Raw genomic sequence first — 16949 nt, 5'->3', positions numbered from 1 at the left:
AAGACAAAAAAAAAAACAAAACCAAGATCTAAAGTAAGAGGGTGGCCAACAGCACAAAGCATAGTATATGGTTATCTGACTCAATTTCGTTAGGAAAGCGTGCAGGGCGCTGGCGCCAAGAGCAGCGCCACGGCAGCCAGGGCACCGTGCAGACCCCATTCTGTGCCTGGATGGCCTTGCTCCGCGCCTCCAGCCATGCTCTGTGCACCAGGCAATGCTGGACTGCTTTCTGCCAGGGCAGCCTTTATATGCCACGGGCAAGCCATGGGCTGCTGGCAGCGCCGTGAGTCATGCCGTCCTTTAGCCAGGCTGGCAGGGCAGATTGGAGACAGTGGTGGTGGCCTCCGAGCAGCCCAGAGGGACAAGCTGAGGATGAGCTGGCTTTCCCTTTGCCCCTTCCCTGCCCATCTTTTGGCCTCAGTGCAATTATCTCAGGCACCCCATCCATCCCACTGTCCATGACTTTTGGCCCTGTATCCCAAGAGGGGCAGCATCTTGGCCTAAGGTTGCCAGATAAAACCTGGCTGGTTCCACGAGGAACTGGAACTTCATTTGTTCTACTGGCTGTGGGCTCTGAACCAGAAGGGGTAGGGGGGTGTGTGTCAGGCTACACTCGCTCTCCTGAGCATCAGACAGATAGCCTTAGAAGGAAGGTGGGGCCTGTTCTGCGGCATAAGCAGAGTTTCATTCTTAAGCCCTGCCATCACTACACACCCCATTTCACATAGCCGTGCCCTCACCACACAGACTTTTGTTCATTCATTTGTTCATTGAAAACATAATTACTGAATGGCCATTTTAAGCCAGGAACTGTGCTAGGTGTTATGAGAGACAAGATTAAACAAGATGTGGCCTCTAACCTCAGGAGCTGTATACTCTGTTGTTATGGTGGGCACTGGTAACAGATGGTCAGGCAATAGTAACTGTAATGAATGTTAGGTTAAAGAGGAGCTCAGGAGGCTGGCTCCATGGGACTCCGGCTGCTCGCACTGCAAGTTGCTTGTCTTATTCATTTCTGTACCTCCAACATTACTGTACACACAAAATGCTCAGTAAGTTTTTTCTGAGTTAAATGAAGATCGTACTGGGGCTGACCTCCAACTCTGTTTCTCTGTGGATTCCCCCCATTGGTCTTAAGCTTGACAATTATCATACTAATCCAAGATGGAAAGAGATGTGTGTACATGGCAATTCTTCAAATAGGTCATAGTTGGAATGAACTGGATGAAGTTGTATCACCTCCATCCACTTCTAGACATCATATTCCCATAGTTGAGGTCCTTCATGAACCACTTTGGGACTTCATGTTTTCCTGATTCCTCATCATCGATGCTTGCTCTTTTAAGAATATGCAAGTTGGTCAATGTTCTGATTAAATCTCAGAACCTTGACACAGAACCTTGACAGCTCCAGCTGGCTCAGTGGCAGGGAGCCACTGTCTCTGAGATAGTGGGCTGTGGAAACAGCAATCTTGGTTTCTAGTTGCCCCCAGGGAGGCAGACCCATTCCAGAGAAAACTGAGAAAGACAGAGTGAAGAGATCCTCTGAAGAGACTGAGAAGTGACTCTGCAATGTGTGTGTTGGGTGGGGGTGGGCAGCAGGGAGGACAGTGGTCCTTGAGGCACAGCAAGCATGTGAGCTAACAAGAAATGGAGGGACAGGAGGCATGAGGGAACTGCCCCCTCAAGTAAGACAGCCTAAGTAAGGTCCAGAAGGGCCCTGGCCAGAGTCCCAAACCTTCACCCAGAAAGCACCTCAGAATTGGTCCAGAAAGGTCTTGGGACATGTTCCAAGCCCCCGGCTGGGTAGCAGCAGAATGGGGTTAGAACCAGGTCCCTGATTTCCACTCTGGCGTTTTACTCTCATCCCCCTGCTGCCTCCCAGATGTGGATCTCATCAGAGAGTTCTTGGCCTGTCACATCCTGAAAATCTCCCTTCACAAATGACTCCTGTTTGCCATGCAGGACCGGGCTTTTCTGGTTCTGATGTATGGCTTTTTTAACACCTCCGTTGCCAGCTGTTTCCTGTCTCTAGCTATCCCCTTCCTGGGAAAGATTGAGTGGGGTCTTCAGTGACCACATGAAAATCTTGTGACCCTAGAGAGGAATGATAGGCAGACTGGACCCAGCCCAGCAGCAAACCTCCCAGAGAAAGTGGGCACATGCCTTGGCATCTGGGCATGCTATCTTTTTCTCCAGAGAGGGCAGTGGGGGTAGGGGGAGGAGTGGGTGGAATCCAGCGATTTCTCAGGCCATAAGAATTCCTGCTCTCCCCCTCAGTCTGACCCTCATTCTGCCCGTCTGGGCCACGGCAGTGCCCACGGGCAGGGCAGCTGGGAAAAGGAAGGAGAAGCGGGTTTGCTGGTTTGCTTAGCTAGGCACCGGGAGCGTGAGCTCTGCCGGCCCCTCCTCCGCCTGTCCCTCTGGGCTGCTCAGGCGCCACCACTACTGTCCCCAACCCGCCCTGCCAGCCTGGCCAAAGGACGGCGTGACTCACGGCGCTGCCAGCAACCCACGGCTTGCCCGCGGCACATAAAGGCTGCCCTGGCGGGAAGCGATCCAGCATTGCCTGGCGCGCAGAGTATGGCTGGAGGCGCGGAGCAAGGTCGCCGAGGCGCGGAATGGGGTCTGCGCGGCGCCCTGGCCGCTGTGGCGCTGCTCTCTGCGCTCAATGCTGCGGGCACGGTGTTTGCGCTGTGCCAGTGGCGTGAGTTGAGCGCGGCGCTGCGGGCTCTAGAGGCGCAGCGAGGCCGGGAGCTGCGTGAGGACAGCGCCCTGCGCGCTTTCCTAACGGAGTTGAGTCACGCGCCACGCCAGGCTCCTGCGCCTCCCCCAGACCCTGCGATTGCTGCGCGCAACAAGCGCAGTCACGGAGGGGAGCCCGCCCAGCACATCCGCACAGAGAGCCATGACATGCTGATGATGATGACCTACTCCATGGTGCCGGTAGGCGAGGCTCCGCTCCTGGTGGCGCCCCACACCGGGGCGGGCAGTGTACAGTTTGGGAAGAGAGTCCCAGAGGCCCTCTCCTCCCCTGACCAGATGGCAGGGTGCCATGGGTAGAAGCCCTGGGTGTGAGCATACTGGGGAGGTCACCTTGGCAAGCACCTTAGCCTTCTGGGGTCAATTTCCTCATCTATTAAATGGGTGAGGGGGTGAAGGCATAAGTCTTCCACCTCTGACGTCGTTTAGGCTGCAGATAAATGAGGAAAGTATGCAGTGTTTTTAAGAGTCTACTTCCTAACCTTGGATGTAAGTTTTTATCTCCTGGTGTGATAGGAGCCACAGCGGGCCCCCAGACTCTGCCTGTGCAATTCATAGGGGTCCCCTGAGAGCATGGAGGTGCCATTTCTGAAAGAGCGCAGGCTTCTCCAATAAAGGGATTCTTTCCCTGGCATAATCTAGTGGTCTGCCTTTTCACCTGGTTTTGGCTCATCCCCAGGAGACTGCTGACCTAATGGTCTCCGTTGAGTGAAAACAATCAGCCTCGATTTTACCTACCCCCTAGGATCTTTTTGCTGAGAAACTTAATTCTTGGGTCTAAAGTGGTTACAAATGGGAGAAATCAACCCAGAGTAATTTTCTTAAAATGCAATGTAAGAGCTAAGTAAGTTTCGTTATATAGGCTCCAAGTAGTCTATGGAACTTCAGACAATGTCAGCGTGTACCCTCACAGGTGCATACATCTACAGCGAGTCAATGGATTTTCATTGCACTCCCCCCAAAAGTTTTAAGAAACACTGCTCTGAAGTCTTTAAAGTAAAACCTCAAAAATCTTTTTTTCTAATTTTAACTTTCTTCGCTTTTGCTGATCTTAACTCAGTAATTAGCTAACAATTACATTTAGATCACATTGCAGTTTCCCATTCCATTTCATTAGCCATTACAACTGCTGTGGTCTTACGTCACTTTAAAATTACAAAGATTTCAGTTCTGTCACCTTATGTCAGGTGTGAGCCATACTTTGGAATCCTAGGTATTTGAAGACAAATCCACTTAAACCTGTTATCATAGAAGCTTTTAAATATCTTACATGAGCTGAAGTGCTTTTAAAACTACATGGAAATAATACACACTTTAAACACATCTTTTGAGAAAGGTCACATTTTTCAATTCCTGGATTCATTTTTTTATCCATGTTACTCATTTAAAAATCTGAGCCCAAGCAAAAAATTCACAAAAAATCTCTGTAAAATGAAGAACTCTCCTTAGGAGAACTCTTGTCTCACCACCATGCATTTTGAGGGATTTTTGAAACCATCTGAGAAAGATGCATCTGAACATCAACATTTTATACTTTTAAATCTGCTTTTAAGGTAGAGGCTCGTATATCCAAATTGCAGTCTCTTCTGTCACTAACTCAAGAAAACACAGACTCATTTCTGTGTCAATATGAAAGCTAGATTTAACTACCACACCCGCTCTGTTGCAGGTCAGAGAGCAGAAACATGACATTCATCAGACTGAGAAGTTCTTACAGATTATCCCCAACTCATCCCGAACTTGCAGTATATATGCTTTGACCTCTTGGAGTCACTGAAGGACTTTCCATGCAGGCCAGGAGAGAGGAACCCTCATGTTCCTCCTGGGAGTAGTTCTCAAACAGTAGGCTTGGGAATCAAGTGGGAAGACATTAAAAATACAGATCCCAGGGCCTCACCCTCAGATCTATAGAATCATAATCTCTAGAAATGGCTTCCTTAAGAAGCTTTCTGAGCCCCATTCCCCCACCCTCCCAACCCCCAACCCCTTGGTGAGTTTGATGTAGGTGGTCCAGGTGCCACACTTTAAGAAATACCCCTCTAGACCACTGCTTCTCTATCTTTAATGTGCACATGAATATCTTGGGGATCTTGTTAAAATGCAGATTCTGATTCAGAAGGTCTAAGCTGGAGCCTAAGATTCTGTATTTGTAACCAGCTCCTACTGACATCTTTGCTGCTAGTCTAGAACCATGCCCATTCTGGAGCAGTAGTTGCACATTCAAATCATCTGGGGAGTGTAAGCGTGGCTGAAGCCTAGTGCCCACCTCTGGAGATTCTGAATTAATTGTTAGGGGTTCACCCTGGGAGTAGGTGCCCACTCATCAACAGGAAGGACCTTGGCATGCCTTCTTGACCTCAGTCAGCTGTGTTAAGCATCTCACTCTCACCAAGTCCCCCATGAGGTCTCTGATTGAGGCAGAGGAACCAGCTTATTTGGGGAAAATACTTTTACTCAATTTTAGCAGCGTTCTTACCACTCACCTTTGCAGATTTTTCTCATCTTTCTCTCTGTTTTTCTCAGAATAAAAAAATTATTCACATGAAGAAACAATTTTTAAAAAGAACTTTCTTGGGGCACCTTGACTAGAAAAGTTGCTAAGAGAACTATTTAGTATACAGCAAGGAGGCCATTGTGCCCACTTCTTAAGGTTGAAGTCTGTGCCTTCCCCTGTCTTTTTATACAGCACCGGTAGGTATGAGGATGAAATCAGAGGTCCCCCCACGGAGGTCTCATGTCCTTAGAGATCTAGGACAAAGTAAGTTGTATGCAGACTAATTTTCAGCGTTTCAAAAAGTCTTCCAAAATGGCTCATTTATCCAAGATGAGCCTCCTCAAGCCAATTGATACTTCAAAGTTCTGTTCTTTTGGCTGAAAGTACATCAACTCAGCATGGTAATTCTGGTTAGCACATTCTGACCAGAAATTTAAGACTTTGTTAAAAGGGGAGCATAACTGATTAGTACTTAAGTACATGGAGTTCCCTTCATGGCACAGCGGAAATGAATCTGACTAGGAACCATGAGGTTGTGGGTTCAATCCCTGGCCTGCTCAGCAGGTTAAGGATCTGGCGTTGCTGTGAGCTGTGGTGTAAGTCGGAGACGGCTCGGATCTGACTTTACGGTGGCTTTGGCGTAGGCCGGCAGCCATGGCTCCAATTAGACCCCTCGCCTGGGAACCTCCACATGTGGCAGGTGCAGTCCTAAAAAGACAAAAAACAAAAACAAAAACCAAAAACCCCCAAAAAATACCTAATTGGTACTTAAGTACAATTAGCTTGGTACAGCCAAACACATTAAATCTTTAAAAGTAAGTAGGTGCTTTGGATAAAAGTAATAGAAGGGGCCCTGGGTACAACTGAGCTAGATCAGTAACAGGAACCCATCTGCCAAGAACTCCTGCAGGAGATGCTGCTTTTGTTTAGTCTCCACTCCCTCCCCATCCCTCTTCTCACTCCTCCTCACTTTAGCTGCTCTCTCACATCCCCTTCGTCGTCTCACCCTTATTGATGTTCTGATAGTTTTATCATCCTCCCTAAAATCTTGGGTCAAGCACCCAGTAGGAAAAATATTTTACTTCTCATAATGTGTGCCTTACCAAGCTCTAAATGGATCAAGGATTTACATTAAAAAAATGAAACTCTAAAATTGCTAGAAGAAAATATAAATTTATTTTTAATCTTGGAATAAGGAATACTTTTCTTCCAAACTGACTCAAAAGCCAGAAGCATACAATAAATAAATAAATTTAACCACATTCACACACACAGCAATAACAAAATGGCATGGCAAGCAACAACAAAAACAAACAAACGTACCATAAATAAAGGCAAAAGATAAATGACAAACTGGAAAGAAATACTTGCAGCTCATATCATACATAAAGGCCTAATTTTCTGAATATATATGGCAGTTCTAGAAGTTGATTTAACAAGAAAACAAGAACTTAATAGGGAAATCTGCAACAGAAATAGGAATCCCATAGGACTGTGGAACAGATAGTTTTCAGGAAAAGAAACACAAATTTCCCTTAAACATGTAGGAAAAGAAATCTTGATTTAAAAATGCAAATCACAACTGCTCTGAAATATAACACCTGTCAGAATGACAAAACTCCAACAGTTTGACAATATATTCTGTGGGGGAAGCTGAAGAGAAATAGATATGCCCTCACATTGCTGTTTGGAGTGCAAAATGGAAGGCAATTTGTCAATACCTAAAAAGATTACAAATATATTTACCCTCTGACCCAGGAATCTCGCTTGTGGGAATTTATCCTGCACAGCAGATTTTGTCACCTTCGAAATGACATATGCTCATAGTTATTCATTGCAGAATATTTCTAAAAGCAAAAGACTATTAGCCTATGTCCATCAATACAGGACTAGTTAAATAAACTGATCTACACACCCAGTGGGACACTAGGTAGCTGTAAAACAAGAGTGAGTAAATTCCCTATGTTCTGCTATTGGAACAATCTCCAGGATATAAGTGGCAAGATAAGGCAGATAAATATATATTTTTTCATATATACATTTATTTATATACATATATTTTTATATATGCACATATATATTGTGTTTATATATAAATATATGGTATTTGTATATATACATTTATATATTTATATACATTTATATATTTATATATTGTGTTTATATATTTATATATTTATTTAGATACATACATATATTTATATATATATTACCTTGTGTAAGAAAGAAGGGGAAAAAATAAATGAAATTAACAAAAGTGCTTACCTAGAAAGGGTGGGGATAAGGTGGGAATGAGCCTTTCACTGCATAGCTGTGTGCATTATTTGCCTTCGAACTATGTGATTGTGTTACTCTTATAATGAGTGAAAAGCCACTAAGCATAAGATTACCTGGCAGCTGCCACTGGGCTAGGGGGCCATAGGGCACAGTTGAGACTGTGCCAACCCAAGGTTAATGTTCTCTCTTTAAAGGGGAGGCTTTCGCTGATAGTTGCCGTACAAGAACGAGAGCCCAATGTGCCTGATCTTTTGATTTTGTCAAGAGAAGTAACAAATCTGACTTTTTATGTGGAATCTCTTGGCTTTTAAGTATTGACAAAAATTCCTAAAAAATGTTTTTTAATTGGCTGACAGTGTGCTAACCAAACAACACTCACATTGTTAAGGGCCATGTTAAGACTTGCAGGCTTGGTTTGCAGCAGGCTCATCTCACAATCATGTGTGGTTTTGAACAAAAATGGCTTTATTTAGTTCCACCACAATCCTGCCCCCACCACTGATTCCCCAGCCTGATTCTGAAAGGCTAATAGTATCTCTGCCATTGTTACCATTATTTTTGGTTGAGTGGAGATGGTTTTTTGCATTTGGTTTGGTTTGTGTTTCATTTTGTTTTGCTTTTGGCTATTTCTAAACATCAACTCCACCTTCCGTGGTTGGAGATTTCTTATCACTGCAGATTTTCAAAATATGTGCTCCAATTCTGAGGGTCGTTCTCAAGGAGAAAACTCCAGCTGTGTTAAGCAGTCATGTGTTGTAGCAAACAGAGCTTTTTTCTTTTTTTTTTTCTTTTTTCTTTTTGCATATGGAAATTCCCAGGCTAGGGGTCGAATTGGAGCTGTAGCTGAGGGCCTAAGCCACAGGCACAGCAAAGTGGGATCCTTAACCTATGGAGCAAACTACAACCACAGCTCACTGCAACACTGGATTCTTAACCCACTGAGCAAAGCCAGGGATCAAACCTGCATCCTCATGATCCCTAGTCAGGTTCGTTAACTGCTGAGCCACAATGGGAAATCCAAACAGAGCTTTTCTTGATGAATGCTATGAGGTACACTTGTATGGATCTATATATTATATCATTTACAAGGAACAAAACCCATACTACCTGTAGTCATAGCTCCTGTTTGCATAGAGTCTACATTTCCTTGAAGACCCTAAATGGGCTGTGGCAGCGATATCTGCCCTCCCTTGGACTGGGTCACTTCCATGATGTAAAAGCTTAGCATTTAGACCAGGTGTCAACAAACTATGGGCTAAGATCAAATCAAGCCTGCCACTTGGTTTTGTGCAGCCTATGACTTAAGAATGACTTTTACATTTATAAATGGTTAGGAAAAAAATTAGAAGAGGGGTAATATTTCATGACACATGAACATTATATGAAATTCAAGTTTCAGTAACCATAATCAAGTTTTATATCCATGCCCACTTGTTTATGTATTGTCTGTGGCTGCTGTCACATGACAACCACAGAAATGAGTAGTTGCACCAGAGACCAGATGGCCCACAGAACCTAAAATATTTTCGTCTTGTCCTTTTACAGAAAAAGTTTTCCAAGCCCTCATTTAGACAGTGGTCCCTGGGAATGGCCAGTAGAGATTTATTCCTTTGGAGAGCTAAGCTACTAAATCAGGGTTGTTCTAACCTAGAGTTAACCCTGGGGTTTAAGACCTCTTCCAAGGAAACAGAGTCCAGGACAGACCTGACCTGAGAGTATGGTTTCACTTTGGAGGAGGGATGCTGTTGAGCTGAGACGGCCCCTAAGCCTTGCTCCTTCTAGGCTGATTTCACAAATCAAGAGCAGTCAGTGTTAGACAGCTTTTAATCACTGACTTAACCCCATATCTAGGCCTTGTTTCACACCCCATCTATTTTCTTCACTTGAAGGGGAGAAACTTTATCCCACTAGGTGCTGTTGTATGAAGTGGGCTCTGACGAGAGCTCAGAGGCCTGATACAGCAAAACAAAAAAGACAGGGCATAAAAGTAATGCCAACTCTGGGTTTCCGTGGCCTTCCTCAAAGCAGGAGGAGCGCTTGGGATGTCACACCTGACACTGTGGGGTTAGTTTGCACATCACAGCCATTGCCAGACATCATTTAAGAGTAGGAGAGCACTTGAAGCTACATCTCTGCAGAGACTGTGTCTGGTATTGGTACTGTGAACCCACCCATAAACCTCACTCCCACATCAGGTCATGATGGTCTGTGAGGAGGGCAAGAGAGAGCTAGCCCCAGAGCTACATCCTTCAGGCACTTTCTTCACTAACTCGTATTTTGCACACATGGAAATAAAATAATCAGTGTAGATGTATAGCTGTGATTCTCTAAGGACTTACATAAGAAATAAGTAGGTCAAGACTGAACATCTGGACCCATGGAGACAAGGAATTTGTGTTGACCACGTGAATAGCATTCAACTGTTTGGACCTGCTCTCAGGTCCTAGAGCTATTCAAAAGCTTCTAGTCTTTTCTAGCCAAAGCAGTCGAGGTGGGAGCAGCAGGAACAAGACTTGAAAGCCTTTATAGCTTAAGGATGGATCTTCTGGGCCTGGTGAATTGTCCACTCTCATCTTTATTTGCTATTTCCCTGCCCTTCCTTCAGCCTTCACTATCTATCACTGTTCCAGGGATAAAATGAAATTTACTTTTGGCCACATTCCTCCCATCCCAGAAAAGTGCCATTCCACTCTAGGGAGAGAGCAGAATCCCTCAGATCTGCCTATCATTTTGTTCTGCTCAGAAGATGCCAGGCTGAGAGATCCTTGGGCAGAGGGTCCTTTCTGGGTGAATTCCAGGACAGTTTTGCCAGTCATGGGCTTTCCTGTGCCAAGGGGCTGTTCATCCTCCTCAGTGCCCTTGTCTCAGGATCTCTCTTTGACTGTTCCAGATTCATCTCCACATGGTGCTGCCGCCACCTTCAGCCCTTGTGTGCTTGCCCTTAACTTGAGCTGGGATTCCTTCTTCACTTGGGTTCCCAGCCATATTCTCTCTACCTTAGCTTCCCTGAGGTATGTTGTAACGGTGAGCAGAGTGGACCTGAGAGTCAGACAGATTCACATTCCGGGCCCACAGCTTGGTAGCTGGGTGACCTTGGACAAGTCTTTTAACTTCTCCAAGTCTCAGTTTCCTCCTCCGTAACACCTCATCAGGTTGTTAGGAGGTTTAATGGAAATGAGGGAAGTAAACTACTGTGCCTGGTATACTCAGATTTCTAGTAGTGGTCTTTGTTGCTGTTACTGAGATTAATCACTGTTATTTTATGAGGCAGCCCTCCATGTCCCACGCCCTCAGCATCTTGTTTCTGGATTTACTCTCTAATCTCCATTTCCTTCAGAATGCAAAGTTCTCTGTTCATATGTGCTTTTATCAGCTGCTGCTTCAAGATAATATTTAGCCTCTTGAAGCCTAGATTGGCATCACAGCAACCTAAATCACCTTGTCATCGAAAACAAAACAGAATTAGCCTTGATATGGCAACAGGTCTTCTATAGTAGTCCATGCTTTCTGGGACCTCGCAGCTTCTACAGTAATTCATGCTTTCTGGGACCCCTTCTTCATGGCCACTTATTGCGAGGTTTGACACCCACTAAGAGAGTCATCTTCATCCCCTTCTGATTGGCATAGCTATTCTTAACTTCCGTTGATTCCTGTTAGTGGCAGTCCATAAAAAAGTTTTGGATGCCTTCATTTGGAAAATTGACAACATGTGAATAGAAGGTAAAGCAAAAAAATTTCTAATAAAGGAGAACAATTTATTTCTTAGGGGTCTCAAGTTCTCCAGGATATGGGAACCTTTGTTGCAACTATCAAAACAGTCTTTTAAAAAAAAGCTATTAGAGTATAGTTGACTACAATGTTATACTAGTTTTGGGTGTACAGCAAAGTGAATCAGTTATGCATATATACATATACATATATACATATATATGTATATATATCCATTATTTCTTCCCATGTAGGTTATTGTAAACTATTGAGTAGATTTCCCTGTTTCAAAACAGTCTTTAGATCTGATAGAACATACTTTATATGGAAAAAAAAATTTTTTCCCTTTACATTCTTCAAACTCTCCTTCCCTCCTCCTGAAAAAAAAAATCCTTGGCCAAATCTAGCTGACATTCAAGCTTAATTTACTTGCATTTTATCTACAGACTAAAGGTCATGTGTAAAATGAGCTGAAGCTTTTAGGTTGTGATTCTGCTGCAAAGGGAACATTTTTCCGCCTATCAGTTGCTTTTTTATGAAGCTCTTTGGATTTTAACAGCTCTATATTTTAAATAGATATAATTTACTTCTAGTATAATTAGAGTTCAAGACACAATTTTCTTTACTGAGAGAGAGAGTTAAAACAGCAATGCCCACTAAAGATCATTTAAAATGCAATTTGTGGAATTTGTTCTGAATGCAGTAGATAGAATAACCCCTTCATCCTGGCACTTGGAAAGTTTCTTGTGCTCACCAAAGTGCCAGGAACTTTAGTGACCCTGCCTAGGCTGTGTATAGAAACTACAAAGTAATTGGAAATGTGTTTTGGATAACTGTACCCAAGCTAAAACAATGAACTAGCAACTGCAAAATATTTCCCCAGTTTTTCAGTAACTTAGTGTTATTGGAATCCGGAATCCTTTCACTAGAAGGTGGAAAATGCCCTATAGGCAACACTTGAGGACCTTGGAATCCATCCCTCTGGACCTTAGAAAAATCCTTTACAGTGAACATCAGGATAGTGAGGAAGAGAGAAAATCAATCTTCACTAAAGTGATGAAGGAAGGCTTCATGGAGGAGATAGAAGTTGAATGTGCAATGTGGGGTTGGTGAGATTTGAGCAGACAAGGAGGGAAAAATCATTCCAAGTGCAGGTAGTAACTTGAGCCAAGGTCAAGGGACAAGAATGATCATGATATAAGGCTGGAAGAGCAAGAAGCTTTCCTGCACTGGGGAGTTTGGGCTGTAGGAGAGGAACTAAGTTTGGCTAGGTGAAAGAGAGAGCATGAGATTTCTACGTTTGAGAAGTTGAGAATGAATCTGATGGGCAGTTGGAAGAATTGAGGGGGCAAACATGAAGAAAGACTGCATAGGGGAGAGATGAGAGGCATAGGGGAGAGGAAGAAGGTTAGGAAGTTATTGCCTTAGTCCAGGCAGGGAATTATTCCCTCTGGCATCAGAAATAGAGAAGATCTATATCCTAGAAAAAAACAAGAAATAAGAATGAATTGACCTTGTTAACTAATTGGATATAAAAAAGAGAAAGGAGCCATGTGGTCCAGATCCATCCAAGAATGATGGCATCATGGACAGAATTGAGGAGACACTGAAATGGATTAGTTTAGAAGTGGGGATGCTGAACTTGCTTTGAAATTAAATATGAGGAGAAAAAGAAAACTTAGGAATGAAAGTGTATTCAGGGAAAGAACACATTGCTTTTAAGAAGAACTGTCTCTTCTCCATGAGAGAGGTCTTTACAAATCTAAAAAGTAAAAGACCTCAAAGCCTTCATAATGAGTGCCGGAATCATATTATGTGTTTACTTCTAGCTCTCCTATTAGTTGTGGGACCTTTGACAGATCAGTTAACCTCTCTGCATCTCAGCTTCCTTATCTTTAAGAAGGCAATGATATTAGTATCTACCTTTGGTGTTATCATAAGGATTCAATTCAGTAATCCATGTGAAGTCCTTAGCATGGTGCCTAGAACTCAGCATATGTTAGCTTGTTGTTGCCAATATTTAGTATTTCTCAAATCCTTTTTTTCTGTGCTTCAGGGAATTTTGAAGTCTTTTTTTTTTTCCCGCCTTTTTGAGGGCCACACCCATGGCATATGGAGGTTCCCAGGCTAGGAGGCTAATCAGAGCTACACCAGTCAGCCACAGCAATGCCAGATTGGAGCTGCATCTGCGACCTACACCACAGCTCACGGCAACACTGGATCCTTAACCCACTGAGCGAGGCCAGGGATCGAACCTGCAACCTCATGGTTCCTGATCGGATTCATTTCCACTGTGCCACAACAGGAAATCCCGAAGCCTTCCAATAAAAACTATGAAGAGTGAATCAATAGGACTTGCCAGAGAAAGGGCAATTCTAGGATAACTCCAAGGTTTGAAATCTTGAGTGATAAAGGAAACTCACAGACCTCTAGAAAGAATGTTGTTTCCCAGATAATCATTCTTCTGGTTCAGGGGATACGTGTGTGTGCGCGTGCACACGCGTGTGTGTGTGGATGTGTGTATAAACACACACACCAGGTATTTAGAGAACTTAATTATACTAAGCATAGTTTGCAAATATTTTTATTCATGTTCAAGGTGAACTTATACATTCATTCTTTCATTGGCCAAATCTTTTTCACCTTGTAGGAACAGTATGTTTGAGAAACCAATAGTTTCATCCAGCCAGTGTTCTGATGCTAACAGCATCAACAGTTGTTTTGTGGGTGAGCATCTCACCCTCGAGCACCTCCTCTAAATGTGTTCTGGACTAACCACTTAGAGCTATTCCCTGTGTGGAGGGAGGAGGGGGCCAAGCAGGGAGTAGGTTGACAAAACATCCTCACAAATGTTTTTGCTATGTACAAAGAATGCCAAAGGGCAGAGTTTGGGATAATGGATTAATTCTTTGTCCATTCCCCCAATACTGGATGAGGTACTTAACTATGGTTTATGTATACTTTTCTGACTGTAAGGTGAAGATAAGAATGCTTACATAAAAATAGAAAATTACCTGAGGATGCTTGTTGAAGGGAACAATGTGAACACAAAATATTTTTATTAAGAGTAAGTGAAAGATTATTCCATCAGTACTCCTATTTCAGAAAACTCCATTAGAGGCCTGGGAGAGACAAGTGATTCTTAGCTCACTTTCAGAACACTCATTTCTTCCACCCCTAACCTCTTCTGCATTTATTGTCTGTATCACAAAAACAAAACTCTGTGTACAGTTTTGGTCTCTAATTTGTCACCTTTAGTCTTTTTAAATATATCTCACCACTCTGCTACACCTCTAGTGAGGTATTTGATGACTACATCCTCATAGATGAATGCATCTACAACTCTCGGGCAAATGTAGACCAAGGTGTGTGCAAGTTTATGGATCTAGTTTCTTTATATACTGAGAGTTTGGGAGGTGTGTTGCTCTGAAGTATTTTTAAAGCCCTTCCTAGGAATTCATGCTACCCATCCCATAGGAGTTGGTGTCAAGTATTGGTAAGACTGAGTTAACAGGCCTGCTCTACCTGTCAGATATTCCTTCATTCATTTGACATGCAGTTACTGAGCACCTACTATGTCACAGGCACTACCATGGGTGCACATGGATCAGTTTGAACAAACCATACAAATCCCTGTCCTCTTGAGATTTATGTTATGGAGGAGAGGGGCAGACAAGAGCCAAAGTAAATAAGTAAATTATCTACAATATTAGATGATAAGAGCTAAGAACAATAAAGCAGGTTGAGGGTTAGGGAGCAGAAAAGGGAAGATGCAACTCAAAGTCTTGTGGGTGAGAAAGGCCTCACTGAGAAGGTGACATTTGAGCAAAAACTTGAAGGAGGCAGGGGAGGGAACCATTTGGAAATCTAGGGAAGGGCCGTTCAGGCAGAGAGAATAGCAAGCACCAAGGCCGCAAGATGGGAGAGTGCCCAAAGAGCACAAGGAACAGCAAGGAGCCTGGAACAGAGGGAACAGGAGGGAGCAGTTCAGAAAGATAACTGGGGGGAGGAGGGACAAGAGGACCAGTTCACGTTAGGGGCCTTGCAGGGCTGTTATAAAGACATCGGACTTATGAGGAGTCTTTGGAGGATTTTAGCAGAGGAGTGACGTGATCTGACCTGCCTTTTCAAAGAATCACTGTAATGGGACTAGACTCTGAGTGGGGGGAAGGTGGGCAGTGGTAGCAAGAAGCCATTTATTTAGCTATCACAGTGAAAGGGGAGAGTGGCTGAGGCCAGGGTGGTAGCACTAGAAAGATAAGTTGACAGTGTCTAGATGTCTGCTGGTCGAGCTGATGGAATGTGCCAACAGCTTAAGCATGAGGTGGGAGGGAGAAAAATAAGTTAAATTACTTCAAGGTTAGTGGCCAAGCATTGGAAAGACAGAACTGCCATTCACTGATATAGAAGAACTGCAGATGGAACAATTTTGAGGGAAATATCAGGAGTTCAACTGGGGCATGTTACCATTGAGATTTCCATTAGATGTTCAAGTGAAGATGTTGAAGAAGCAGCTGAATACAAGTCTGGGAGGAAGGAAATCCCAATTAGAGGTGTACCCAGGAAACAGTGGAGATGCTGAGCATGAAAATATTCATTACCTTGACACAGGGAAGCTCTAAACAAGAGTCTATCTATTCCTTTTTAAACCCAGATTATTTTACTTAAAACTTATATAAACAACCAAATTAAATTAACTACCTGTCAAGCTTCTTGCACCCAGATTGTCTTAGCTTTGTAAAACCAGTTTATCAAGTATTTGTTAATGAATAAATAGGTACTTCTAAGTCAGTCAGAAATATCTTGGGAAGACATTTCAAAGAAAATTTTCAGGAACTAGGTAATAAGTAAGTCAATATAACAATGGCTAAGTGCCTGTTCTGGGCAATATGGGTGTACACTGCGGGTGATAGGAAAAACAAAAAAGGAACCCTCAAGGATTGTCGGAAGGAAAAGAAAAATCCTCAAGCACTTATGACACAGAGCAAAGGATAATAGGATCATAAAAGAAGTAAAAATAAAATCTAGTGGGCAAACAGGAAAGGCTTCAAGAAGGAGGTAGCATTTTTGCTGATCCTTGAGAGATGGGCAGGGCTTCAGAGAGGGAAGGGATTTTGAACAGCATGTAGTTTGTTTTAGTTAGAGCATGATATAGCTAGATGTAAAAATTCTAAAAAGTCTTCCTTCATTCTTGAAAATTATTTCAAATTAGATTTGAGAATCTTTTCCTGCTAATACCTGAAAGATATCACCCCACCATCATTTCATTTGTTTGTTTGCAATGTGTAGCCTACTGTTTTTGTGCTTTTTCCTCTCAATGGATTGTATCTTTTTTTGCTCTAAGATTTACCTGCCTCTAAGATTTACCATTTAGTGCATATTTTAAGCAGTTTTATTATGTCTTAGTGTCACTTTCTTCGTGTTTCTTTTGCTTGTGTTGAGCTTATTGGAAATAAGGGTTTATACTTCTTGGGAAAACTGGGAATTCCTGTTGTGGCACAGCAGAAACGAATCCAGCTCCGATTTGGCATTGCCATGGCTGTGGTATAGGCCAGCAGCTGTAGCTCTGATTCAACCCCCTAGCCTGGGAACCTCTGTATGGGGGAGGCGCGGCCCTAAAAAGCAATAAATAAATAAATAAATAAATAAATAAATAAATAAATAAATAAATAAATAAAATTGGGAAATTTTTCTGCCGTTATTTCTTC

The 16949-nt window shown here is 43.1% G+C and overlaps 1 protein-coding gene across 1 annotated transcript in view; it reads left to right on the top strand.

Moving 5' to 3' along the window:
* Positions 1-2124: 2124 nt before the first annotated feature.
* Positions 2125-16949, top strand: part of GLDN (gliomedin) — a 75860-nt gene continuing 61035 nt past the window's right edge. Inside the window, exon 1 of the mRNA XM_047766348.1 lies at positions 2125-2945. Coding sequence (XP_047622304.1) covers positions 2583-2945 — 363 coding nt within the window. The 5' untranslated portion in view covers positions 2125-2582. The remainder of the gene's footprint in view (positions 2946-16949) is intronic.

This window comes from Phacochoerus africanus, chromosome 2 (assembly GCF_016906955.1).
Source record: "Phacochoerus africanus isolate WHEZ1 chromosome 2, ROS_Pafr_v1, whole genome shotgun sequence".
NCBI lineage: Eukaryota > Metazoa > Chordata > Mammalia > Artiodactyla > Suidae > Phacochoerus > Phacochoerus africanus.
Note: the sequence above shows the minus strand (reverse complement) of the source record. Positions and strands in the feature narration are given on the sequence as shown.